The sequence below is a fragment of the Ammospiza nelsoni genome, chromosome 19 (assembly GCF_027579445.1).
Source record: "Ammospiza nelsoni isolate bAmmNel1 chromosome 19, bAmmNel1.pri, whole genome shotgun sequence".
NCBI lineage: Eukaryota > Metazoa > Chordata > Aves > Passeriformes > Passerellidae > Ammospiza > Ammospiza nelsoni.
In genome coordinates, this window is record NC_080651.1 from 8,326,066 (window position 1) to 8,353,569 (window position 27,504).

Sequence of the window (27,504 nt, forward strand, 5' to 3'; positions counted from 1 at the left end):
AAAACCCTGCTGGTTTAAGAGGTGGCCTTCATTTCAGTTCTGGGTGTTAAAGGCAAAGAAAACATAAAATCCAAGGAAAAGCTCACTTCACCACGGGAGGGCTGCCAGACCAAGCTGGAACAAGCAGCCATAACGTTTTGATGCAGGTCCTTCATAAAAGGTTTTTAAAGGCTTTTTTTGGCCTTTTTTTGTAAAGGCTTGTTTTCGGAAGACAAGAACAAATGACCTAGCAATCTGCAAAACAAAACATTTATTCTTAGAAAAAGTCAGTTTATGTACAGCAAGCCCCAGAGGAGGAGGAACACCCTGCAGTCTTCAAGACCCTTCCACGGTGCCTTCTTTGACGATGACCCGAGCCAGGTTCCGTGCAAGGGCGAGTCTCAGCATTTCCACTTTGGTTGTCTCAACATCATCATCCTGCAAGAGAGCAGAGCCTGGGGTAGGGGACTGCACACAGTGATGAGCTGGTGCCATGGCCTGTCTCAGGGTTGGGAAGGTGAAGATGCAGGTCAGTGAGAGGTATTTACCTGTTACAGGGACCTCCTGAGAAGAGCAAAACCTGCATTTCCTACTTAATAGCTCAACCCAAGACAGCACTTTTCATTCCCTGGATGCTACAGGGCTTTGCATGTGCAGCAAATAGTTCCCTGTTCTGTGCCTGGAATGCTCAGAGCCAGAGCTGCTGGGTAGCAACACCTCAGCTCTTCATTGCTCACATAATGTGCAATTATTTATCTTGGAAAAGCATCACAGTCCAGTGCAAACCATCAGAACATGAGGAGTAGGAACACTCCTGCATTGGGTTCATAAATACTTCAGTCTCTTATGGATGCTCTTATTTGACTGCCCTGATCCCACTGTGCCAGTCTCTGGGACTTGGGCTGTCCCTCTCCTATGACCTCACCAGGAATATAAATGCAGAGTTTCCCTCCCTGACCCTTCCCACAGCCCTCCTCACTTCATTATCCAATTGTCCTCAGAACTGAACAGGGTTACCTGGAATTTCTGCTTGTCTGGATTCCCTGCTGTCAGGTCTTCCAGGCATCGCATCAACTCATAAGTCTGCTCTGCTGAAAATATGACCTGTGGAAATCAAAGTATTTACTGAAAAAGATCAAATTTAGAAACATCACACAGGTTAAGAAGATAGTGCAGTTGAAGAGAATGCTTTTACACTCCCACAGCTCCATTCTGACCCCTGAAATCACAGGATCCAAGGATAATTCAGGCTGGATGTGACTTTGGGAGGTCTCTAGTGCCACCTCCTGCACCAAGCAGGGTCAGCTATGAAGTCAAAGTGGCTGCTCTGGGTCTGTAATTGCTGAATTATTCTTTTCTTGATGGATCTTAAAGAAAAAACTGTGCTTAGAACTGGAACAACCTTCAAGCCAAGTACCCAAAGGAGCTGAACACAGAGTGTGCTAAAATTACCAGAGCAGATGAATTCCACTACTGTTGTAACAGCAGGGAACCAAAGTAAGAGTCAATTTATTCCCTCCTGGGTCCCTGTGTGCTCCCACTGCTGGGACACTCGGAACTGCCACGGACAGGTCTGGCAGGAGCAGGAGGGTCACCACTTTGAGTTCCCTGGTCAGGAACAAAGAAGGGGCTCCCAGGGGGGCTGTGAGCAGGACCTGACCTCCTTCTGCTCCAGCAGCGGGAGCGCGTCCGTGAGCAGCGTCATCCAGAAGGAGCAGGGCGCGATGTGCGCCGTCATCAGCGTCAGCAGCAGCCGCGCCGCCTCCGCGAAGCGCTTCTCGCCGTAGAGCCGGTGGAACTCCCGGTACTTCCCTGCACAAAAGGAGCCGTCAGCAGCTGGGCCTGGGAGATCCCTCTGCTCCCACAAAGAGCCAAAACGAGCCCAAAGCAGCCCCTCGGGGTTGGGGATCTGGTGCATGAAGGAAGGTGACAACAGAGCCTCCCTGAAAGGGCAGCCACACCCTGGGTTTGCTGTTCTGGGTGAGTTTCAGGGTTTGCATCAGACTGGTCAGGGCTGCTGCTACCCCAGGCTGTGTCTGCAGGGGAGCAATGCCCCAGTGGCTTAGAGCAGAGAAAATGTCCTTTTTGAGGTCACAGAGTATCAGGAGGTCTGAAAAGCCACACCTCTTCCTTGGCTGTTTAAATGGAAACTGGAATCTCTGTTAGTAGGGAAAGTTCTGCATTTGCTAAGAATTAGTGAGATCAATATCCAGCATGAGAGAAGTGGCTGAGGATGGAAGTGGGGCTCCTTCTGTATCCACTAAACTGTCACAATACTGGAAGTTAATGATTCCCATTCAGATTCACCTTGACTAATGCTTAAGCTCAAGGCAGAGACATGGGGAATTTGTCCAGCAAAGATAACCAAAGGTTCTAAAAACCTTAAGGGAAAAACAGGCAGAAATATTTTCAGGCCTTTCAGAATTGTTTAGAAACAGCAGAAAGGGAAAAGGCTTCTCTGGGGTTAACAGTTACCAGATGATGCTGGGCATACAGAGCTGAGGGATTACCAATTTGATAAGTCATGCTTAACTTCTAGACCTAGTTCAGGATCAGCTTTAATGAAGGAAAATCAGTTCTGGTTTTGCAAGCTGGACCAAGTGGAAACAAATAAAGCTCATGCTCACCCTCCCTGTAAGGGTGGTATCAGGTAGAGGGGAGTCAGTCCAATGCTGACAGCTATTCCAAATTCCTATCAGATTCTGCCTACTCACAGCATCACAGAAATCAATTTCCTGTTTTGGTCCATGAATCAAAGGCCAGATCAGCTGCAGGCAGAGGGGCAGGTTACCACAGCCTGCCTTGTGCCAGGCAGGAGAAGGAAGCTGTGGTACCTGAAGGAAATGAGCTGGAGGCCCTCACTGTCTCTGTCACAAGTGCTCAGTGAGAGGGCAGAGAGGGCTCTTGCTCCAGTGAGCTTGACTGGCACACTGAACCCACACACTGGAAACTCTGGAGAACTTGGTAAAATTATAACAAGGTCAACATAACTTAAAGCAGTGGATTGCTTTTCCAATGAATCCCCTAAGGCCATCTGTTAGTATTTCAGACCCTCTCAAGGTAGTGATACAGTCCGGAAAAAGAAGGAAGAAGTTTGGAGTGTCAGACTTGGCCTGTCCTGCTCAGAGCAGAGCAGGGACCTGGTGTGAAGGCAGAGGTAAAGGCCACCCCTGGTACAAGCTGCATCCCAAAGCACATTCACCATTTGCTTTCCCCTCACCACTAAACCAGGAGCCAGCCAGATGGAAGGAAGCATCAGTGCAGTAATGCCATGGAGTTCTCCACAGCAGAGCAGTGTGGACCCTGCAGGCAGCTCTCACCAAGGAACGTGAGCCGGTCACTGAGCAGCATGGATGGGCCCAGATTGTCAATGAGGTCCAGGTCAGAGAAACAGCCCTTCTCACAATAGTCCTTCAGGAACCTGGGGAGAAAGGGGAACACAAGGAAAGCTTAGAGGGGAGGCCATCATGCACATCCATTCTGTGCCTCCTAATCCCTTCCCTGAAAACCTGACTGGACAGCCCAGTTCCATCTTAATCAACCTCCCCAAGGGATTTAGAAGTTTCTGGAAGTGGCCAAGGAACTGGTGTAATGTATATTTAACAGACACTCCATTGATTCTTCTGCATTCTGTGGTAGTTGAGATCTATTTTTTTAAAGGAGTAAATGAAGGAAGGCAGGCAGGAAGCTGAGGCCGGTGGATGCATAACTAACACTCTCAGACCATAACAAAAGCTCTGTTTTTCTGCTGTGTAAAAAAGTTGATAAACAGCAGGAACAAAAACAATGCTAAAAGCTTTTCATCTGTTTTGTCACAGCCTCCATTATGCTGCTTTCTGCAGAGCTGCTTCCTGTGATTTTTTTTTCATCCTTCTGTTGAAGGAAATGTAATGATTCCCACTCCCTCAAATAACAAACAAAAAAACCCCAAACCTCAGATTAGCAATCTCTTACCACTCATTTTGCCAGTGTTGAAGACAGAGTGTTGTCTGGCCACCTATCCAGAGTGTAATTTCAAAATTATACTCTAACTATGCAGGGACTGGTCTCTGCCTATTTCCAATTAGCAAAACTCACACGACATGGATTGTTAGAGATTACAAAGCATAAAGAGTTGCCAGAGCTTTTGCTGAGGCCTGAGCCAAGTGTCAGTATTGTCCTCACTTTGATAACAACCCTCCCGCTCCAGGAAAGGTCAGGAGTTTTGAGAGGCTCATACAAAGCCACGATAAAATCACTCATTGATACAAATTTTTAGTAGAAACAATGAGATTTTTAGTAGAAATGGTGGCTTAAGTGACTGCTACTGGCTTGTTTGGAAGTGAGGTGAACTTGATTATAAAAAAATCTGCTGAATAAAGCACAGGTGGGGACAGCCCCCTGGGTCACTGTCCAGCCCATCAAACAGCTCTGTCACAGCAAGTGAAGGGCAGAGCACAGAAGCTGTTAAAGAAATGTTTATCCAAGTAAGGTCTAAGGGGGTTGGACTCTCAGATAAAGTCAATCTGTTTTGCCTCTAGATGTCAGGAAGGAAAACAACAAAGGGAAGGCACAGCTGCAGGGGACAGCACCCAAGGGTGTTGTTTTCTGGTCCAGAAGCTGCCTGGTCCCACCTGCAGCAGTGGGAGCTGGCCCCTGGCACAGCAGGCACCCTCCCTGTGCCCCAGGCTGGCTGGGAGCTGCTGCTCAGCCTCACCTGTCCGAGATGAGGGTGGCGAACGCCGCGTCCTTGGCGCGGATGCTCCAGGACAGCGCCGAGCCCAGGCGGTTGTTGCACAGAGCCTTCATGGCCATGATCTTACAGATGCTGCGCACTGGGGGAGCACACAAAGCAGCAATTAGTGCCAGTGGCTTCAGCTGGAGCGCTGAGGAACAGTGAGACTGAAAATGCAGCACCTTGCTCATGCATCTGCCTCTGCTCACAGATCCTCAGCACCTTGAGGGCCTTCTGCTCCGTGCTGAGCGGGATGCGCTCGATGTGCAGCTCCAGGTACACGCGGCCGAACTCCGGGCAGTGGTCGAAGTAATCCACCCCCAGCTGCCAGAGGCTGAGAGAGGGGAAAAATCACCACCATTCCAACCCCAGCAATCTTCAATGAGCACAACAGTAAAGGCCCAAGGAGAATCTGAGCCTGCATTAATAACTGTTAGCTGTGATTAACTTTGCATTCAGTCCTGAAATGGCTTCTCCTTTCTACCTCACACCAGTTCCCTGTAACATGACTTTGGAATGCCTCGACTTTGGAATGTGTGTAGCTGGTAAGAGCTTCAGTGCAAGGCATTCTGCACAGTGTCTGTGCCCAGGTCATGAGGTGTGAAGAGTTCTAACAGACAGCTTTTGTCTCCATTCAGGAAGGGAAATGCGCCAATCTTGTACAAACCCCAAGGGACACCTCTGCTGAATTCTAACAGTGGCTGCTCTAAGTTTTGCCCTTTTACTTCATGAACATGCAGTTATTTGTTTTGGCTGCCTCAGTCTAAGTCTGTCCTATAAGTAATAAAACAAAAGGTGATACCTGTGATGGGAGAAGAGTCCTGAGGCATACTCCAGCAGGAGGAATTCACGCATATTTGAACCAAAACTGGAGGGAAAGAGAGCAAATATCCAGATATTAATATTTGCATCTCACTGGAAAAATCTGATTACTTTATTTCACAAGTACTATCCACTTCTGCAGTATGTTTCCTTTTGGTTTTGTTTTTTTCCCTCTGGGCTATCTTAATCAGCTTTATTCAAGTAATGCAAATAAATACTTACTAGAGATTGTGAGACTGCAGGAGTTTGCAGTGATCCAACAGGTCGGTCAGGTGAGCCACAAACCACCAGTTGCTCAGGACAATGCTGTGTTTGAAGCAAAAGAAAAAATTAAGCCTAACACTGCCAAGGACTGTGTCAGGTTTTCCACAGGCATTTCTTACAAATACACAGCTCTGTTACAGTGCAAGGTCTGGCTGCAATGTCCCAGACCTAATGGAATACTTTTAATTGCTGCTAGCTTCATGTATTTTTGCTGAATTCTTGGCAAGGATGTACCTGTACCTCTGTACCCATTCCCCTGCCCCAAATACACAGAAGCAATACTGTAGAACTAGAGAATCAAAACCTTAAAACTCAACCTGCATTCCTTGATCACTTGATGCATTTCAAATTCAAAGGCTGCCATTAAAATCATGTCTAGAGGCTCAGGGCTGCTCTCTCCACCCAGGAACAGGTCCATGCTAGACTGTGGAACGAGATGACAAGACAAAAATGCAAAAGCAAGACATTTGTTTGGATGTAGCAGTTATTTTATAGGAAATAATAGGTCATGGAGGTTAAACACATTAACAAAATGGAATTGTCCTCATTTTAGCATAGGGGACTGGGAAAACAATTTGCAGGAACAAGACTGGCAACGTTATGACACTGAGAAGTGACCCATTGAAAAATGGGGCTTCAACAATTATTTGTCAACTTTATCACTCTCCTAGTCCTTTTACAAACTCCAGACAACATCTTACAGGCATCTAGCTGCTGTAAGACTTTTCCCTATGTTTTTCTTTCAGTTTGGTGCTTGAAACAGTGGAGACTATTAGAATATTTGATTTCCTACCTGTGCATAGAAGCGCAGCTCCATCGGCTTCACCGTGGGGTGGGAATACAGGAGCCTGGTGACCAGGAAGTGATACCAGGTGGTCATGAGCTCCTTCTTCTCCAAAATGGCATCCTCATCTCCCAGCAGGATCTAATGGGACAAAAACACAGCAGGAATGCTGCACACTCAGTGATGGACACAGCTGCACTCCAGCTCTCCAGAGGCATTACTCCTGTTCTGCAAAGGTGAGGATTTATTCAAAATTACATAACAAAAATCTTTCTCACAGCTCAGTTTCCAAATCAGCCTTAGGACCTTGGACAGGGAGGGAAACCCAACTACCCAGCCTGGCAAACCATCAACAGAGGACAGGAGACATATTAAAGTTACTTATGGCTACACTGGGCTCCTGAAATCCACAAGGACAGATTCAATACTTTAGTCCAAAGTCTCCTCTGTTCCCAGCAAAAACACACCTTGCAGATGGACTCCATGTGGGGATTGGAAGCAAAAGTTCCATCCTGTAGATACCTCTGACATTCCTCATGCCAGTGCTGCCACTTCAGCTCCAGCTCTGTCAGAGTCTGGGTGTTGCCAAGCTGAACAGAGGGAATACAGAAATACAGGGAATAAAGGAAACACCAAGTCACATCAAGCTTTTGGGCCAAACTCACAGTAATTCCTGATAAAAAGCTAAACATGAGGTTGCCTGTCATCTTTCTGTGTTGATGTGTCACCTAACAGACTTTTATCTGAATTGTTGGGTCTTTGGGCAATTCAAGAACACAAATATTGTTACTGTAAAGGAGTAAGACTGAGATGTTCTAATAAACTGTTAGAGGGGACACAACCAGGTGGCTTTTCCCAACAAACTACATGAAAAAACACACTTTGTACATACACTGGGCACAGGCATCTTCTTCATCAAGTCATCCAAGATTTTGTACATGTTCATGGATGCGGGATTGGCACTGGCTTCCTTGGAGAGCAGGTGCCGTGCTTCGTCCATCCGGCCTTGGAGCACAAAGACATCCACCTGCAAAAACCCCCTGTCCATGAGCTCCACACTGGGCAGGATTATGGAGCACCCAGGAAAGGGATCAGAGGGGCATTTTAACCTGTAATTCAGGCAAGGGAAGTGGAGTTAAAATGTTTAAACTGCAGGCACTACTAATTCAAGTAACAGTGTAAGGTTTGACCTCTATGGGCCATGAAGGATGAGGAGGGAATGAGAATGGCTTCATCCTAAAGCCCACACAGGCAGACAGCACTGAGGTGTTGTGGCCAGCAGGGAAGAGGAAGGAAAGCACAGACATGAATTCCTGTTGTTTAAGAACCTTCCAGGTGATGATACTCACCACATTCCAGAAGAGCTTGTGCTTGGAAGGACTCTCACTGCTCAGAACTTCCCGGACCATGCTGTCCACGTCACACACGTGCAGCCGCACCCAGTCCAGGAGGCGCAGCAGGAGGGGCCCAGCTGTGCACACACATTGCCCTCTGTCAGTCCCCAGGGCTTGCTCCCAAACTGCTCTCACACATTTGGTCACAGTTTGACATCATTAGATGAGATTTACTGACTGGATTTCATCTGCCACTCCCAAATTACAGAGTTCCTTAAGCAAAGAGTCCCTGGGAGCACCCAGCCTCTGGCAGGTTTTCCTGGGGCAACACGGTCCAGTAGAAAACCCAAACTTGGAAAAAATAGAAAGTGAGTGATCCAGATCATAAACCTTGTCATGCCAAGAGACAAACAGAATATTTCTGTTTATTTTAGCATCATTTCATTATTACTAACTGAATATGAGGAAGAAATTTGGCACTAGGTGATTAATTTAGGTTAAGTAATCTGTAATTTGTGAATCTCTCCTGAATTCTGGGACTGTGTAAGTAGCACATTTGTTTGCATAATATTATTTCCTTCAAAAATTATTTTCTACTTTAAAATGCCAATGTAAACAGACTGACTTCAAAAATGGCAACCTATAATTAAAGGAGTTGTATCAAATCTGTGTAAATGTCAACTGGCATCGACACATTTGATGTTTAAAGAGATGTTTTAAGCTTATAAATGAAATAGATTGGCAACAACTTTTGATATCCCTTCTCTTTATAACCTTTCTGACAAAGAAACAATTTAAATCAGAGTGAGGAAGAAAAGTAGAAGGCAAATTGAATAGCTTGACATAATTCAATATAAAGAAGGCAATTAACTGAGGCAGAAGTGAGTTAAAAGGCTTATTGACACTCTGCATATCTCTAAACCATTAAACTATGACACAGTGAATATGATATACATTTTAAACAATATTAATATGCAAAGAACAAACCCCCATCAGTCTTTACACGAGGATAGTTCATGGCTCACCTGTAGCTGCTTCCACAAACAGAATCTCACACAGGTTCCAGATCAGCTCCATTGCAGAGAGAATGGAAACCTGAAGGAAAGCAGGGCCAAGTTTCAGAGCTAGTCATTATTCCAGTTGGGTTTTTTAACCACACAATGGCATCTGCTGTCCAGAGCAATCAGTTCTTACAGAGAAATATCACACTGACAGTTCAGACATAAAAATTAAAAGACACATGCCAAAATTTCACACATTTTTTTTGTCAGAAAACACTGACGCTGTGTAATGAAATGCAGCAATAATCTGTCACCAATGAGCAACCTAGCTGGTCTTATTTTCAGCCTTTCTGCACTTTTAAGACTCAATACAAACATCAAAGGAAGAAAGAGCAGCCAATGAAGCAACATGACTGCAGCTAGGACAAAATTGGTGTGAGCACTCTGCTCCTCCCAGGACACTCCTGTGGATGTGACAGGTGAACACCCAGAGGCTCAGATGCAGCTGACTGGAATCTGAGACTTTGAGAGGTGAAACAGCACATAGCAAGTCTGAAACATTTCTTGTCAGCTTTGGGATGACAAGAAAACATCACACCTACAACAGCAAATATGTTTACAACATGGCAGTGAATTGAGGTGTTGGGCATCTTTATTGTTTTAGAAGTACAGGAATTAAGTATTTAATTCCATTTATTCTTGGTCATGAACTGTGTCCCATATACAAGGCAGAGTTAAATCTGAAGAGCCTGATGCCACAGTGGTGGCCTGGTGAATTCACCAGCCAGTAATCCACGTCCAACCTGACAGGACTTACCTGAGTGCTGTACTGGCCTTGCAAGGCAGGGTCCCGGGTCGAAACTGAAGGAAAAACAAGGAAAGTCAAAGAGCAACATATTTACATTTGACGTTGCTTCTGAGCTTTGATAGCTTTCCATACATCTGCCACATGAGATACAAAAAGGCTCCAAGTCCCCAGAAAATCAGTTACAATACGGTGGGAAAAAAACAGTCCATGACCAGATTTACAAAGCACCTTGGAAATCTCCAGCATGGAAACAGAGTCCTGGTAATCACTGAAACCTACACATGCTGTTGTACAGCAGTTGCAATAAGTTACCATTACTATCCTACTTTCATAATTGCAACTGGTGTTTCCTTTTCCTGCAATAAGAGAACAAACAAACAAACTTACCAGCTGCCTGGTGCATGTCCTCCATGCAGGCTCTTATCACTGACCGGTAGTTTTTACTCACTTGAACCAATCTGCCAAACACAAAATGACTTTGGTTGGAGGGAGCTGTTGGAGTTTTTGTGTGATGCCCCCTACAGCCTTGCAAGTTTCTCTGCGGCAGCAACTCCCAGTACCTGGGTGAATCCATCTGGAATCAGTGAGACTGTGCCACACTCTACCAGCGTAGTTATTGGAAGGATCCGAGCCTTGATTTGTAAAATCCCCCCAAAATGGTCATTCTATCTGCCCCGCTGCTGATTCCAGAGCTGGTAAAAGCAGCCTGGCCAACGGCACTTGCCTCACTGGAGGCGTTTATCAGCCCCTGGTTCTGGTCCCCGGCTGGAGAAGACGCAGCCGCTGCCTCCCACTCTCCCCATCCACTCACTGCGCCTTCCGCGACTTCCCCGCCAGTTCCTCCTCGCTCCGCTGCAGCCCCATGAAAATCCCGTGCGACTCGTTGAAAAGTTTCCGCAGGGTGTGGATGTAAATGTCCTGGTCCCTGCGGACCACAAACACGTGGGAGGAGCTCGGTGCTCCATCGCCGGTACCTGCAACAGAGCCCGTCAGCGCCCGGGCAGCAGCGCCCGCGCTGCGCTCACCCCAGAATCGGGATGGGCATAGGGAGCGAGCAGGCGTGGGGAGCGGGACGGGCATGGGGAGCGGGATGGGCACAGGGAGCGGGCAGGCGTGGGGAGCGGGATGGGCATAGGGAGCGGGCAGGCGTGGGGAGCGGGATGGGCATGGGGAGCGGGACGGGCGTGGGGAGCGGGATGGGCATGGGGAGCGGGATGGGCATGGGGAGCGGGACGGGCGTGGGGAGCGGGACGGGCGTGGGGAGGGCGACAGGCATAGGGAGCGGGACGGGCATGAGAGCGGAACCCACCTGCGCGGCCGAACAGGGTCTCGCACACCAGCACCTCCGCGGGGCCCCAGGCGAAGCAGAGCTGCCGGGCCGACGGGTCCGCGCCCGGCACCACCTGTGGGGGGGACGGTGTCGGTCAGCGGCGCCCCGGCCCCGCACCGCCCGCGGCCCCGCACCGCCCGCGGCCCCGCAGCCCCGGCCTTGCCCTGCCCGCCCATCCCGCACCACGAGCGGCGGCTCCGTGTCCGGCTCGTCCATGGCGGCGGCCGCGCTGCTCCCGCTCCCGCCCGCCGGGGCTCCGGAGGCCCCTCCGGGCTGCCCGCGCCGCCGCCTGCGCGCCCCGAGCCCCCGCCCGGCCCGGCCGCTGCTGCCCCGGCGGAGCCGCCGCCCGGGGACGGGAGGGGACAGGGAGGGACCGCGGGTCTCCGCCGGCTCGGGACAGGCGCCACCGCTCGCCCCGGAAGCGCCGCCCGTTCCCGAGGCCCCGCCGGGGCGGGACAGACCCCGCTCCGCCCCCGCTCGAGCCGCCAGCCCTGAGGACTGGGGCGGGGGATGGATGGATGGATGGATGGATGGATGGATGGATGGATGGATGGATGGATGGATGGATGGATGGATGGATGGATGGATGGATGGATGGATGGATGGATGGATGGATGGATGGATGGATGGATGGATGGATGGATGGATGGATGGATGGATGGATGGATGGATGGATGGATGGATGGATGCCACCCCATCACAATCTGCCTCATTTTCTTGTCAGGACAGATTCAGTGCTGGGGTAGCTGTGCAGTGATGTAGCTGGTCGGTCAGTGTTCACAGATTCACTGAATAGCTCAGTTTGGAAGGACCACAAACCCAAGTCCAAATTCCCTGCTCCAGCAGGCTCATCTCAGAGCACGTGGCACTGGGTTGTGTCCAGACAGTTCTGGAATATCTCCAGTGGGGAAGACCCCGCACCCTGTCTGATCTCTGTCCAAGTGCACAGCCACTAGCACAGTGCTGTTTTCATGCTCACTTCGTTGAGTGATTGCTGTGGAACAACCCATGTCTCCTATTTCTTTATGCATGTCAAACACGTGCAGGCTGAGAAACCTCTGGGATGTTGAAGGTGATGCTCTCTGGAGCTCTTGGGCATTGATAAAGCTGACAAATCAAATTATGTGCTCTGACTTCAGTGAGTTGCCTGCAGGCTGGGGAAGGACTTGTAATGAAGCAGGATTGAAGCAGGAAGAACCCCCTGTGCCTCACTCACTCACTCAGGGTCCAGGAGAGGTCGATATCCCCTGGACATGGGGCAGAGGAGCCTTCTGAGGCTGCTGGAGGCTCATCACCTTTCTGTTAGCACTGAGAGCTCGCCTACCATGGTGCTCAACTCAATAACCTGGTGTGATAAAACACTAACAGCATCCTGCTTCTCTCCTTCCATTCTGTTCTCCTCTCCACTTCTGTGGACTCCTCACTTTTTGCCTGTGCTAGCCAATAAGCAAATTCTCCAGCAATATACTTTTTAAGACAAGTATTAGCAGTGCAGTTTTGTTGGTCCTACAGCTGGAACCAGTCCCTCTTGGGCTGGTGCCTTCCCAGGACACTCACTAAAAATTAACTTTTCAAGAAAATGTAAATCATTTGCTGTCCTTGTATGACAAATGCTGCAACACTCCATGGCTAAATTGCCATTTTTTATTTATCAGCTGCTGCATCCATCATTTCCAATAAAAATAAAGCCAGCAGTTCTCTGGGAAGAACATGTCATGCAACCAGTCATGCTGAGAAAAGGAAGTGGTGTCTGCTCAGGTCAGAAGGAATGAATTTTTGCAGGTAGAACAAATTAAACATTCTGAAAGCTGCTTGAGAAACTGAAGACTCATCAATTTTAAACCCCTCACTGTTTATCATGGGTAAGGGTCTGTGTTTTGTTATTTGAAGATGTGCCTGTATTTGAATCTCTGCTGTACAAAGTCAAATTCACCTCTTGTCTTACACAATGGTGCTGCTCTGTGCTGCAGACTTCTGAGGATGCTAGTGGGCATTCCTAGATCCAGAATACCATTCCACATGTCCCTAAAAGGCTCTAGATGCAAATCAAAACCAGATGTCTGAAAATGCAAGGCCTCCTGCCACTGTTCCTCAAGGCTAAGGTGCTGCTTTTATAACTGCAGCAGTTTCTTGTGAGTGGCAGAATATATTTAGAATATCCATGCAATACTGTGTAGAGATCCACTGTGTGGGAGGTGGATCTAGGAGTGGGACAGTGTCCTCTGCTGCTCCCAGGTCCATCTGTGTGAAGAGACACTGAAAGCTGGAACTCTTTGATCCTCTCCTGCTGTCTCTTGGCACACAGTGTCCACTTTGCTCACTCCCTAAAAGTGTCCGTGGCTTTTCATATCCGCAGCATCTGTTGTTCTTAAATGGATGATTCCTGTGGAAATCATCCTGGGAAAGGTGAGTTTTAGTATGAAATCTTGACATTTTTTAGTCCTCTTGAACACTGGCTGCAGCTCTGCTCATACCTAGAAGGGAAACCTTCCTGCTCACTTCTCAAGGAGGCTTCTGTGCCTCTCCAGTCTGTATAATTGAGCAGAATTGGGAATTTCCATGTCAGCATGGAACTTCACATTGCTCAGAAAGGCTTGAGAGTATGGGCTGTGGATCCAGCAAGGAAAGCAAAGAGAAATTGTGTGGTTTACAGTCAGGAGAAAAAGAAAAAAAAAGTCTGATGAGGATAGCAGTTACCACCTTCTGAAACAGGAGGTTTGGAAGCTATTTGGGGAACAGAGGGAATGATCAGCATCATGAACAGGGAAGGCACAGCACAGGCAGGGCTGTAGGCAAAAGGTATTTTCTATTCCCAGGGCTAAGCCAGAATTAATGAAAAGCAAAGCCTGAGTAAAGCACTCAGACCTGCAGGGTCTGAGCCAGTAACCTCGCTCACACCTCCAAATTACTGTGTGCTTTCAGTTCTTGCCTTGGACTCAGTGCAAAATAACACCCAGTTTTAAAGGGGCTGGACTAGGTTTTGTAGGCTAATGCTTGCTGATGTGCAGGAGCACACACCTTTCTGCCTGCAGCTGCTTTGGTGTCAGAAATTGAATGTTTTAAAATCCCAGCATGAAGAGCATATATATGGAATGCCTGTGTTCCCTACCCTCTTCATCAGAGGGTGGAGAATTAAGCCAAAGAGCTCTGCAAATTCTTCCTTATAAAACTGCAATACAAGAATGAAACAAATTTTAAGAAACAGCACGTGGAATTTTTTTCTCCCAGAGATGGAATTTCTCAGGAATTCTCACCGTGAAGCTTCCCCATTCACTTCCCTTCAGCTTGGTGCATTGAAGAGGAGGAGCTCAGAGGGACAAAAAGCTTTGCTTTGCTCCCCTCTGCTGCAGCCCACACCCTGCAGGAGTGGGGCCTTTGTAGTTCCCAGTGTGGCTTCTCCCCCCGCTGCTCGCTCCCAGTGCTGCTGCCTGGCCAGTTCCTTTGCAGGTTTTAGCACTGATTATTGTCAGCTCCAGTTTCTCAGAGTTTCCTCCGTTGCTATGTAAAAAGAAAAGCCACACAGAGATGAGGTTTGTATAAACCTGCTCTGTGATTTGGGATCTGTTTGATTGGTGGTGAGACCAGTGCTGGTGCAGCTGAAGCCATTTTCAGCTTTTCTGAGCACATCTAACTCCCATATGTTCTCACAAATTCTAGAGTATTTTCCTGTCTTTTTTAGCACACTTGTTCTATTTGTGAGGCTGCCTTAATGTGTGTCTCACTTGGTGCCATTCCTGCCTTCAGTTCTTTGATGCCATGCTCAGGTCTTGGCCAGTTTCATCCCACCTTCCCAAAAAATCCTCCTCCTGGGCCTGCAGCACAGGGATCTTCAAGGAGGGAGGGGGAAGAGTGACAAGAACAAAATACAACAGGACCATCAAACCCCATGATGCCCTTCCACACTTCTATGTGACATTGCATCATCTCTAAAAATAGAACTTAAGGTCCATTGGGAATCACAACTCATCTTTAGTTCTGTAAAGTATCCCATGGGTAGTTTTTTGTAGTTTTGCTTTAAAAAGCTCTGGATGAGGTAGAAGGGTGGGGATTAAGGTGCTTTGTTTCCTTTTTCTCACTAGTAGTTCTATTTCTTTGTGGTGATGATAGACTTCAGAGGGTCCAAACCAAGTTGGCCATTGCTTTTCAGAGCTCAAATAGAAGGAGAAGGGAGATTACAGGAGCCTGAGGCATCACACATGAAGGGAGGTTTGGGTAGAAGTACATGGTCTTCCCAGCCAGGGTGCTTCTCACCTCCCAGTACCTTAAACAAATAGAAACATAATAGCACGAGTAATTAAGCACAGGGAAAACAGGCAGGATCAACTGATTTATCTTTTGATGATAAATCAAGTAAATTGACACAGGTGGGAGTGGAAAAGCAGAGCTCAGAGGATGATCTCTTTGAATTGCAGTCACAATTTGAAACAGCATCTGTTGCCTTCTTAGGTCAAACTGAACATGTCTGTGTCTGGGGTTTTTTCAGAATTGACTCACTAAGACTTCAGGAGGAGTAAAATACTAAAAGAAAAAGGTTCTATGAAATTTCAGGCCAAATTCTGGACTACAGGGGATTGTAAAAGACCACTGTTCATGTTTTGTGGAAGCTCAGGTGGCTGCCTGGGACATCCTCCTGCCTCACAGTTGTGCCATTTTCTCAAGTGGGGACTCTGATAAAGGTTTGGCTTCAGCTTCTTCTCCCCAGTTGGTGTTACTCTTCTGCAATTTCCAGAAAATGACAGGAAAAATCCAATCTGTGCTCAGAAGGAGAGAGCTGGAATGTGAAGTAACAAGACAAAGGCAGAGCAGAGGACCAGAACAGACAGTGAAAAGCAAGTCTGCAGCTATGCCTGTAAGTGAAGTTTCTCTTCAATCAATATTTCACTACGTGAGCAGTTTATTCATGACAAAGAACATCTCTGAAATGGTGCAGAAAGTTTTGTCTTGCCAGGAGCAGGGGGTGTGTGACCACATGGCCACCTTGGTGTCATGACTCAGAGCGCTCCCACGCAGAGCAGGGCCAGTGTGGAGTGATGCCCACCTGGAAAATCCATCCCTTGGGGATCAACAGGGATCCTTTTTGTGATATTTCTCTTCCATCTACGTGATGTAGAGAAGCATTTGCAAATGATGGTGGCATGTGTAATGCTGATGATAAAAGGCACAGGAACTGTTTTGTGTGAACCTGTAAAATCTCTGGAGTTATTGAGAATTTTCTCCTCCCTTCCATGGAATGAACTTTAAGAAATCACATCATTGGTGGCTCTGACTCACGTAGAGTAATTGTTGGGGGGCTGCAGGTGCTCAGTTCCCTCACAGACACGGCATCTCTCCCACGATAACCCCTCCTCACAGGGACAGCCCAGGGTTTGGGGATCTGCCACGCCATCATTGTCCTCCACACCACAGTGAGGGGCACAAGCAGGAGGGAGAGATTTGATGAGGCAAAGACGAGGGAGAACCACAGCTTCAACGAGGTTGGCAAAGGCCTCTGAGATCAGCGAGTTCAACCTGTGCCCCAACGCCACCTTGTCAACCAGACCACGGCACTGAGTGCCACGTCCACTCTTCCCTTAAACACCTGCAGGGACAGGGAGTCACCACCTCCCTGGGCTGCCCGCTCTCCCGGAAGGTGTGTGCAAAGAACGCCGTGTGAGGCACCGAGGGGGCACTGAAGGGGCACTGAGGCGGATGTGGCAGGCGGCCCAGCGGCTTTGAGGAGATTTGAGAGCATTTAAAATTTGAGGGGGCCAAGGATGCTGGGGCTGGCTAGGGGAAGTTCTGTTCGGGAAGGGCACGGTGCGAGGCGCGGTGCGGGCCGCTGAGGGCGGCCCGGCGGCCATTTTGCGAAGGACAATGCCCGCCGCGCGGGGCGGGGCAGGGGCGCGCGCACGCAGCGCGCGGGCAGCGCGGCCGCGGGCGCGCGCGCGCCCCTCCCCTCCCGCCGCCGCCGCCGCCGCGTTATGTAACGGCCGCGGGGCGCGCGCGCGCTCCCTCCGCCGCCCCTTCCCCCTCCCTCCCGCCTGACCCCCCCCCCGCCCGGACCTGGCTCCGCCCCCTCCCCGCGCGCCGGGGCCCAATGGGCGGCGGGAACGCGCCCGGGGGGGAGGGGAGAGCGCGGCGGGTGCGCGCACGCACAGCCGCGGGGCCGCGCCTTGCCCCGTGCGTGCGCGCTCCCGGCCCCCCCCCGCCTTCCCCTCTCTCTGTGTCCCTCTCTCTCCCTCTCTCCGCCGCGCTCGGCCGGCTCTGCCCCCCCTTTGTGCGCGCTCCGAGCCGCCCCCGCATCGCCGACTCGCCATGGCCGACGAGAAGCCCAAGGTGAGGCCGGCGCGCTCCGCAGCTCCCGCCGCCGCGCTCGGCCCCTCAGGCGGCGGCCCCGGCCCGCAGCCCCCGCGCCGCCTTTGCGCGCCATTTTCCTGCGCGGGTGGGGGGGGCCGAGGCCGCGGCTCCCGGGGCGGGCGGGGGATCCCCGGGGAGAGGGGGAGCGAGCCCGGGCCGCCTTCCCGCCCTCCGCGGGGAGAGAGGCAGGTCTGGAGGCGGTTGCTGCTGCCTTCCTCCTCCTCCGCGGCCGCAGCATTCCCGCCGGCTGCCTCGGCAGCCGCTGCCCTCACGGTCCCCGCGCGGCTCCGGCCCCTTTGTGCCGCCTCTGGCCCCGCTCGGGCCCGGGGGGGCCGCGGGGGCTCCGCTCCGCACGGCAGGAATTAACAGAGGCCGCCGCCGGGGGGTTGGCTTTTTTTTTTTTCCCCCTTTTTTTTTTTTTTTTCTTCTTCCTTGGCCTTTTTTTTTTTTTTTTTCCCTCTCCCCTCACCCTTCCTTCCTTTTTTTTTTTTTTTTTCCCTCCCCCACACTATTTTCAAACCTAGTTGGAAGTGGCGAGGGCGCGGGGCCGCGCGCGGGCTGACACATGGCGGGAGCCGGCTCGCAGCAAGGAGCGAAAACAAAGCTGGAACTGGGGGTGCCGGAGAGCCCCGGGCCGGGACAGCCCCGGCCCCCGGCCCTGAGGCCCGGCCCGAACACGAGGGACGCAGCTGGAAGTTGATCCTCCGCAGTTTTCCGCTCCGCGAGGGTCGGGCTGCTTGATGTGGAGTTTTTTTAAACATTTTCTGAAGGAGAAGACCTGGCCCGTTTCAGGTTTTATCAGGCGCTTTAAAGTATCTGCAAAGTTTTTTTTAATAAGGACATCAAACGGTAGGAAAAAGTTTGAGGTGCAATGAGAAAGAGCCTTGCTGCTAGATGGGCGCACAGTTATAACACAAATCAGCTATAACAGATCATAGGTAACTTAATTCCATTCAGTGGGTACACTGGTGTTGCATATTGTTGTGCTTTTAAAAGAAATAACTTTTAAAATTTTTTTAATCTGTTTTGAATGCCTGGCCTGGTGGTAATTCTTCATTGCTAAATTTCCAGTCTACAGAATGACAGCTAATATCAGATTATTTTTTTTGTATGTGGCTTTTTTCCTTTAAATTTTCAACTGAAAAGTGCTGACCTTTATTCCCTAATTCAAGGTTTCAAGTCAGTAAACAGCTTTAATATCTTTATTTCCTCCTTTTCAATAACCTGTTGCACTTTGGTAAAATGTTAACTTCTTGTTTCATACCTTTTTTAAAAAGTGTTGGTTATTTTTTTTTTTTCTTTTATTTCCTCCACAGGAAGGAGTGAAGACTGAAAACAATGACCACATTAATCTGAAGGTGGCAGGGCAAGATGGGTCTGTGGTGCAGTTTAAGATTAAGAGGCACACACCACTTAGTAAACTAATGAAAGCCTATTGTGAACGACAGGTATGATCTCAGGAGAACGGTGTCTGGGGGAGAGCTGCTCTCCAAGGGATGGAGGAAAGCAGTTGAAGTCTTAAAACTTAAGTAAATACACAAAATGATAGAGATGGAACAGAAACTAATTGTGCTGTGCAGTGCTGTCCTTGGGCTCTGTCACAGGGTGGACTGAGAGGGTTGTGGCAGGAAATGGGTGAAATAAAGATCCGTTGTCATTTATGAAATCTGTATTTATAGGTGGAGGCTTCTGGGAGGTAACTGCTGCTCTAAAGCTCAGAAATATTCCTGTGGAAGGGGTGGGTTTGGGATGAACTTAGGGGAGAGAGAGTTAAGTGATAATCAGGGATTTTTATAGCTCTGAGTGACTTCTTGGACTGTTGGCTTCTGATTGATCAGCTTAATTGTACTGAGATGAGAAGATACCTTGAGAAGGAGCTTGTACATTTAATGATGAGCTTTGTTTTTTCTCTTGTGTCCTGGCTGACAAATGAATCTTCTGAGAGACCCACACACCCCATGTGTTTGCTGATGTGGTGGCAGCTGCAGCCACAGTGAGGCAGCTATTGCAAGTTTTACAAACACCTGTTTGAGCTGAGCTGTGGAGCTCTTCCTTCTGCAGCTCCTGATTTGGGAAATTTTGTCTCTGTTATCCATGATATTTTTTAGTGACTGTCAGCTTTCAAAAAGTTCTACACCTACAGAAGTGTTCAGAATTAGTGGATTTTTAGTTTTTTTAAAACATAAATACTCAAGGATACTATTGCATACAGTAAAGTCAGTATAAGATACTGGTGCAGCTATTTCATCACCAGGAAAAACCCCTGTGATTCACATAGAGAGTGGTAAAACCTCTTTGGTTTGCCCTGTGCCACAACAGAATAAAAGTAAAGACAGGAAAAATTAGCTCTTGCTGAACATGTGAATGTGTTCTTGTATGGGTGTTCTGTGGAGAAATTAGTGAATGTTGGAAGCTGTGAGTTTGTTTTTCCTACCTCACTCATACAAACTCTTGTTCTATTTTGCAAATCACTGTGTTGCTTTTTCCAGTCATAGAGTGCAGTTACATTTGTCTTTCAGGGAATTTGAGGATTGGTTGTCTATGAAGTATAAAACATTTTGAAGTATCATTCATTCTTAGTTACTTTGAAGCAAGCAAAAGTAATATTCAAAATTGTCTTAGATTGCCAAAATGCTTAAAAAAACCCCAAAACCAAAGCCAGCAAAAAAAACCCCAAAAATCAAACAAAACCAAACCCAGGTATCAACTGGAGGAAAAACATCAGTAAATCTTGAGAATGGGAGACATTTTTTCTGATCTTAGTTTTAAGCTAGTAAGTATCCAAAGAATATTTTTGTGGATGTGGATTTGTCTTTAGGTGCTTCCTTCTGAAATTTTGCTGCATGTTTTTCAACAAAAATACATTTGTTCTGCATGTCTCTAAAAGTTAGATTTTATTAATGTATTTATTTACCTAACTAGGACACCTGAACTTAAATCCTTAATTTTGGAGAGGTGATAGAGAACTTAGCAGCTATAAAGGATGATAATCATGTGTTATGTGTAGTAGATCTAAAATGGAATTAAATTTGAGTGACCTGTTGAGAAGACTATTTGTGATTAAGTGGTGAAAAAACCATCCATGGACCATACTTCATGTTTTGTGGAGACTAACCTCACCAAAGGACAGTTTTTCAGTATGTTTTCAGCTAACATTTATTTAGCTCATAAAGTTGTTAAGAACCTGGAAAAAAACAACACTCTGGGAATAGGAAATGCATGTTTCAAGAAACACAATGTCAGAGCAAAGGGCTCAAAGCAAACGTTGCTGTGCAGAAATGTGTTGCTGCCACGAGACTGAGCCACACACTTCCTTAGAGCAGATGATGTTCTGAGTGAGTGCTGCAGTGTCCTGATCATGCTGGAGGAGGCATTTTGCTGTGATCCATAAAGTTAATAAAAAAAGTTTACTCACATTTATTAAAATATTTTTCCTGACAAATCTGCTCCTCAGAAATAATTACTACATTGTTTTCTGTTGTGTGTGACATCCGCTCTTGCCAGGCTGAATGGAGGCTTCTCTTCTAACTCAGAGGTGCCAAAGCACAACCCTGCAGTCCATTGGATTGCCTCAAAACCAGATTGGGCTCTTGGTTATTAGATACTCTGGGGAGAATGGTTAGAACTGGAAAGGAAGTTTGTGTCCCCAAATGTCACTGCCCTGCCTTTGCAGAATGTGTGGGGCTGTAAAATACCCTGCAGCTCTCACTGGTGACTTTGGAGCTGATGTTATCAGTGGGAGAGGTTGGTTGTTACTCCCAAGTTTCATCCTCACCTGAGCCAGCAGACTGAAAAATGTGAGATATTCTTTTAGGGATGGAAGAGGTCAGTAAAGTGAGTGTTGTGTGGTAGAAATGCTTATCCAAAATACTGGCTAATTTCTGGAAGTAGAGAATTCCTTTATTTTTTCCATCTGTGCATGGAAAAACTTGATACATAGATTTCTTTATAATAGGAATTGGAGGTTAAAAAGTTCCCATTTTTTACTCTTTGCTGCTGCAGACTAATTTTGTTGTTGCATTTCTGGAAGAAATATTTTAGAATACCTTTGTTTTTGGAGGAGGTCAAAAAGGAGTGTTGAGTGTCATTGTTGGACATTTATTACCCAGAGTGTTGCACCTGGTTTTTGAAGTGAATTACTCAAAAGCACAGTAAAGCTGCTGGCCTTGGGGTGTTCAGAAATGGCTTTATTTTAACTTAGTCAGTGGGGGCACTGTTGCTTCTCATGAGTTGTTGGACACAATGCAGTGTTTAATACAAAACAGATTGCAGGGATTTGGAGTGAAATGCCTAAAAGTCAGGGCATGAGGGAAGGATGGAATCTCTGGTGGCTTTTAATGATGATGCTGCAATTCAGTAACAAGTTCAAGAGTAAACTGCTGAGGACTCTTGCACCAGGTTTATTTCCCTTTGTGTTGTTTCTCTTTGTCCAGGGGTTGTCAATGAGGCAAATCAGATTCCGGTTTGATGGGCAGCCAATTAATGAAACAGACACACCTGCACAGGTAAACAGCACCAGCAAGGCTAAAGAACTGTTTGAAATTTACTGCAACAGTTGATGCTTCTGTTTCCTATCAAATACTTAATGTAAATGTGTGTATTACTGATAGAACTGGATCTTTTTTACCATTATTTTGGTGTAACTACTTTAGGGTAATTAGAAATGGAATCCAGGACTTGTGGTGTTTTGAATAATAAATCTGTATCACTGTTATAATAATAAAACAGAAAAATTTAAGTACAGTGTACAGATAGTGAGTCCTGTAAGACTTTTACTTTATTGATTCATGGCTCTGAGATAAGGATGGTAAGTTAAGAATTGAGTTTTTCTTGAAGCAATGGCTTTATTTTTTATATAAAAGCTTGCCAGGATGTTATCAGAGAGATGCTGTTTGCAAGCTTGCATTTGTAATACAAAAGTAATTTCTGTTGTTTGTGATCTGAAGCTGTTTCAGTAGCATGGAATTAATGAATATGGTGAAGTTTGGGTTGTCTGTAAGTGTTTGAATGAAGGCCATTCCAAGAACAGAATGGTTCCCTGTGGCCCTGGAGCATTTTTCTGTCCTGCTCCACAGAGCTGTTTAATCAGCCTGACCAAGTGATAGCTTTATCTGCTGTTCAGAACCACTTGTAATGAAATAACAGACTTTAGTTTTCAGTTCTGAGTTTTCCAAGCTGTTGCTTCAAAGATTGTGCCTCTTGTGGCCCCAATCTATGCAACTTTTTAATTTGCAATACTGATAATTGAGGCAACAGGATGATTTTTCTTTTCCATCCACGTTTTGCTGAAGCTTAGACCAGTCTGTGGTAATTGGCATAGACCAGTTTGATTTCCTGAGCAGCAACTGAGTCTGTTTAGAAATATAACTTGAATTAGTTATAGCAGCTCCAGTTTGGTACAGATTTTGTCAGTAGGTGCCATCCCAGGAATATCAACTGTAAAACTTAGAGTGAAAAAAGAGAATGATATTAATGAAGTATTGCTGTTCTTCACTGACAGTTGTTACATGATTACATGCCAAGTGTTTTTAATTTTTTTTGTGCTTGCTGATCCTTGGTTTTACTGCCTGGTTGGGCAGAGGCTTCAGTTCCAGTCTGCTTCCCCATTGCTGTAGCCATTTGAGCAGCAGCAGCCAACTGGAATTGTGGCAATGTTTTAAGGTAAACTGAGGGAGTAAATAGGAGAACAAAGGTGCAATGGCAAAGCAGGCAACAGAAATCAAATGTTATAAATCTGTTTCTTAGGAGTCACACAGTGTACCCTGAAGTTAGTACTAGAATTCATTCTAGGTCAACAGTTATCAATTGGCTTTTTTTTTTTTTTCTGTGCAGTTTCTTTGGTTTTGACTTCAGTGAGTTTTGTTAAATGCACAAAAAGGTGGTGGTGGAGGGGAGTGGGGCTTCTCTGGTAAAGTAAACATAAAGTCAAGAACTGTAAGAACAGCCCAGGCTGCTGTAGAGATGTGAGAAGAGTTAAAAAAAAGCCCTTTTTTCTTTTTTTCTGCTGTAGTTGGAAATGGAGGATGAAGATACAATTGATGTGTTCCAGCAGCAAACAGGAGGAGTTTACTAAAACAAACACACAAAAAAGAACCTGCTACTTTCCTCTCCAGAACTGTGCTCCCACAGGCAACACTTCACAATTAGAAAAATGAGACTTGGTTCAGCCACATCCTGACTACTGCAGTATAGTTTTCTCTCTTCTCTCTGATTTTTTTTTCTTATTCCTTTTATTGTACATAAAGTAACTGGTGATGTGCACAGGCATAATGCATATTTTTTTTTTTAACTAAATGGCCAATGGTATGTTTTGATCAACATTTAATGGAGATGGGGTGGGAAAACAAACTGGTTCTGTGAAAATGCCCCTCTCTCCGTTAGTGGCATGCTCCTTCTACTTTTACAGAATCACAGAATAAGCCGAGTTATCTTTATATTCCAGTAAGTTATTTTGCTCTCACTGTTCAAAAACAAAAACCTTGCATACCTTGTTTGATTGGATAATTTCAATGTTTTTCTTTTATCATTGTAAAACCAAGGGCAATTTTATAACTTTTTTGTACGTAGCTGTTACATGTAGAGCAATCTCTGTCTAAGTAGGGGTAAATTACTCTTTAAAAAAAAAAAGGAAAAAAAAAGTCCTAGATAGTTTTCCCTTCAAGTAAAACGTCTTGTTGTTTAAATAAACTTCTTGTTTAAAATAACCAGTTTTCTTTCTTTTTCTGTGGAATAATAATACTCAGCAGCTGTATTTCTTTCTCTGCAGCACTTTATGCTTCTCAAATCTCTGCTTTCTCTGTGGTAAGTAAGCATAATCCCCCCTGTCTAGGCAGAAGACTGTTTAAAAAGGAAAGGCTTCCTTGTGGTCTATCAGTCATCAGTTGAACTGGAAATAGAAGTCAGTTTTCTCTTATTTTGATTTTTTTTGATTTTTTTTTTGTGAATGTTCTGCTAAGCCAAAACTGTTTGATTAGGCAAACTGCAAAATACTGAATTACTTAGTAATGCCTTTGGGTTGAGCTCTTCTTGTCAGTCTTTGTTAGAAGCATCAATATTGTTGTTACAGTAGTTTATTTAAGACTCTGTATTTGAATGCTTATTGATGTAAACATCAAGTTTAAGAGAGCAAATAATTTCATTAACCGTTCAGTTTACCATGGTATCAAATGGGAGCTGCTTGGAAATGTAAAGCAAAAATAAAAAATTGAGTTCTGTTTTTGGGTGTATTTAGCTATGGTGGTGGAGATTCCAAGCTCTGCTTTACCCCACTCTGCTGTTCTGCTTGGAAAAGGGAAAGAGGCTGGAAGTTCTGGAGGGAGATAAAGTGATGCTGGTGTTTTTCACAAGTCTTTGCCACAATTCTTGAGTTCTTGGGGAACTTCTGGGGGGAAATTCAGAGGTTGGAGTGAAATCAATGGATGTTCATGGAAGATTATATGCCTGTCAAACCCACAGCATTCTCTGATGTCCTAGGAATGTTCCAATATTTTATAGTAAGTTAATCCTTTTTTAGGTATAGATTTCTGAGCAGAAGCCACTCTTTGGTGGTAGTTTTTGTAACAGTTAATTCAAGGAGTGATTATTGCATGTGGGGCCTGTGCCTGCTTGAGCTGAAAGGTTTGTGGCAGAATGATGGGTGTGTGCATTTAGCTGATGAGTTGTGATCTGTCTTCTGTCAGAAACAACACATTTGATGCTACATTAGTTCCATCTAATGGAGATACAGGGAAAATTAACATCTGTTTTTGCAATTGCATTTGAGTCTGTAGCTGAAGAATGTAATCTACTGTGTAGCTTTGTTTTAATTCAAGGAAATGCTACTATCAAGCAGATTACTTCTCATTGTGGGATGTATCTTGCAGACTTCTGTGGTGTTTTGTAGGATTGAAATTCCTTCTTGTGAACAAATGTTTACATATCCAAGTCTAAAAGGCCTATAAAAATCTACTTTGAAGAAGAGGGTGGTGGGGGAATATATTTCAACATCTTCCCTAAGTTACATGTGGAATACATTGCTCTTTGGCTTTAGAATCCCTGGCTTTTAAGCTGGCTAAACTTCTGATATCAGTGTATAAAATTCTTTCAACTTGATGTCATGCCAAGACTTTTCCCAGGAGAAAGCTGTCTTTATCTTGTTTGGCCAAAAAAGGTGTTTGGACTTGCTTTAGTTTCTGAAGAAAGGGTGAGGTCTCCTTAAATACAATTTTTTTTCAGCTCAACTTAAGATTGTGAAGCTCAAAGCTCCCTGTTGTATCTTGCCTTTTACTTTTTATTTCCTGAGGCAACAGAAGTCAAGTGACAGGTACTGAAGAGCTTTTAAAAACAATGTCTTCATTTCCTGAATTAGTCGAGTGTTACTTCATCTCTCCTGAACTTATGTGCAGCATTCACCTACATTCTTCCACTTTTCATCTTTCTGCTGTTACCTGGGCTTGCTTATGTTCCTGAAATGATTTCTCTAACAATGCTGAATGGTGTTATATTAGGTGGTGACCTCAGCCAAAAAGTGTCAAATAGTCTTTTCTGATATATTTTCTTGTTTTTTTAATGTGATCACAAAAACATCTCAGCTTCAGTGACTTAGCTCCTTAACAGCCTCAAATGTTGAATTTCCATTAGTGTAGCAAACTAATGTTGGCTGGTTTCTGATTCTGATACATAACACATTGGTGTAACAGTAATGCAGAAATACAGTCCTTTAAAGAAAAAAAAAAAGAAAATTACTTCTCTTTTTGCATGGTCTTGCAAATACCCTCTTTATGTCAGAACTTGTTTTTGTCTGTGCTGCTCCTGTGGTGCTGCAGATTTACCTGTGGATTCCTGATTGCTGGAACCTTCTGTGGTTTTACTGTGACAGCCTCTTAGGGAAGCTGCTGCTGGGGATGATGATTTGGAAGTGGTGTGGAGTACAAGGATATGGACAATTTGAATCAACTTATTTGGAGTACACTTTGCTGCTTGCCTTGGTTTGTGGCAGTTCCTAGGTTTACCTGGACTTCTGGAAGTCCAATTGTTGGAGGAGAAAGGAAAACTGGGCAAAGAGGTCTTGTCAGGCTAGTTGGGAGGTAAGTTCTTCATGTTTTATTAAACAGCTGGGATCTTTCAAGAGCCTGGGAAAATTACATTATTACCCACAATTTTCAAATAATGTGTTCCAAAGTGATTGCCATGCAATTTAGTTAATATTTCTCCCATGGTTTTTAAATGAAAAAGGATGGAGCAAGTTATAATTGTTTCCAGTCCCCTGGTGAGTTCTGGTGGATGGCTGGACCCCTTCACCCTGTGCTGGGGGTTTAGTCTCTCAAATGAGTTGTGAACATGACCAGTTATTTAAAAATAGGTTACCAAAATTCTGTCAGGCACCTTAAGTAAGGCATTTTTATTCATGTGCAGGGGAGATAAGGACAGATGGAAATCACAGCTGGTTTGGGCAGTTGACACCTGAAAATCAATGCCTTTATTTGTCTGCACAGTGGGGATCACAGGCACCCCAGGAGGCTCCTGTGGGGTCAGTGGTAACTGGCCTGAGGTGCTGATTCAAAAGAAGATGAGGAGTGCAAGGCTGCTCTGACATGGAATCCACCAGGCTGCCAGCACTGTAAGGAAATACTCCAAGTGGTAACATGAGAGAGATTCTTGTGCTGGCATATGGAGGTGTTTTTAACAAAAGAAATACCCCTGAAGTAACACTAAGATAATTGCTGCTTCAAGATAACTGCAGCATCAGAACAGAGACAGCATCTCTGCAAGGGTTAAGGTCAAAGCAAGTTGGTTTTCCAGCAGGAATTTTCCTTTCTGGTACCTTCACTTCATTACTTCCGAGTCAGTGTAATGTAAGTGCTGTCATTTGCCTGGTGGGTGCTGGTTCTATTGTGTCTCTTACTGCAACATTAATGAAAAGGCATAATGTGACTGGCTGAAAGAGAGGGGACTTCCTAGGCTTCAGCCAGCTGGAAGTAACTGAATTTCTAAGGAACAGCAATTTGTTTTGAAAGCTAAAGATGAAAAGATGGCTCCTTGGTCATCATGTGAACAATAAATCCAAGTATTTTTTCTCAGGATTTTAGGTAGTGGCCTCTTCTCAGTATGTGTGTCAGCTGCTGTGATGGACTCTTGTGGAGTATTCATCTAA

The 27,504-nt window shown here is 46.0% G+C and overlaps 2 protein-coding genes across 3 annotated transcripts; one reads left to right on the top strand and one right to left on the bottom strand.

Moving 5' to 3' along the window:
• Positions 1-235: 235 nt before the first annotated feature.
• Positions 236-11,438, bottom strand: NUP85 (nucleoporin 85). Of its 2 annotated transcripts, XM_059485781.1 has the most exons (19): positions 11,220-11,433; positions 11,016-11,109; positions 10,518-10,680; positions 10,094-10,164; positions 9,716-9,759; positions 8,923-8,992; positions 7,913-8,034; positions 7,456-7,590; positions 7,031-7,153; positions 6,573-6,704; positions 6,097-6,203; positions 5,738-5,821; positions 5,496-5,561; positions 4,876-5,027; positions 4,676-4,793; positions 3,300-3,400; positions 1,640-1,791; positions 997-1,083; positions 236-417 (listed from the first exon to the last, which is right to left on the bottom strand). In XM_059485781.1, exons 1-19 carry the CDS (start codon positions 11,250-11,252, stop codon positions 316-318), a joined length of 1,956 nt encoding a protein of 651 aa, XP_059341764.1. In that variant the 5' UTR covers positions 11,253-11,433; the 3' UTR covers positions 236-315. The 2 variants fall into 2 exon arrangements, with proteins under 2 accessions (XP_059341764.1, XP_059341765.1); XM_059485782.1 differs by lacking the exon at positions 7,031-7,153 and having other exon boundaries at positions 11,220-11,438.
• A 5,664-nt stretch (positions 11,439-17,102) lies between these two features.
• SUMO2 (small ubiquitin like modifier 2) lies at positions 17,103-24,076 on the top strand. The gene is made up of 4 exons (XM_059485780.1): positions 17,103-17,351; positions 18,689-18,820; positions 21,806-21,877; positions 23,383-24,076. The coding sequence occupies exons 1-4, from the start codon at positions 17,331-17,333 to the stop codon at positions 23,443-23,445; spliced, it is 288 nt and encodes a 95-aa protein (XP_059341763.1). The 5' UTR covers positions 17,103-17,330; the 3' UTR covers positions 23,446-24,076.
• The last annotated feature ends 3,428 nt before the right edge of the window (positions 24,077-27,504 follow it).

Excerpts from the sequence above, each read along its gene's own strand:
- NUP85 (XM_059485781.1), bottom strand. The coding sequence starts at position 11,252 with ATGGACGAGCCGGACACGGAGCCGCCGCTCGTG. Across the intron at positions 8,035-8,922 it reads GTTTGTGGAAGCAGCTACAG|CTGGGCCCCTCCTGCTGCGC; the intron begins GTGAGCCATGAA and ends GTGTGTGCACAG. Across the intron at positions 418-996 it reads CAGACAAGCAGAAATTCCAG|GATGATGATGTTGAGACAAC; the intron begins GTAACCCTGTTC and ends GCTCTCTTGCAG.
- SUMO2 (XM_059485780.1), top strand. The coding sequence starts at position 17,331 with ATGGCCGACGAGAAGCCCAAG. Across the intron at positions 17,352-18,688 it reads TGGCCGACGAGAAGCCCAAG|GAAGGAGTGAAGACTGAAAA; the intron begins GTGAGGCCGGCG and ends TTTCCTCCACAG. Across the intron at positions 21,878-23,382 it reads AAACAGACACACCTGCACAG|TTGGAAATGGAGGATGAAGA; the intron begins GTAAACAGCACC and ends TTTCTGCTGTAG.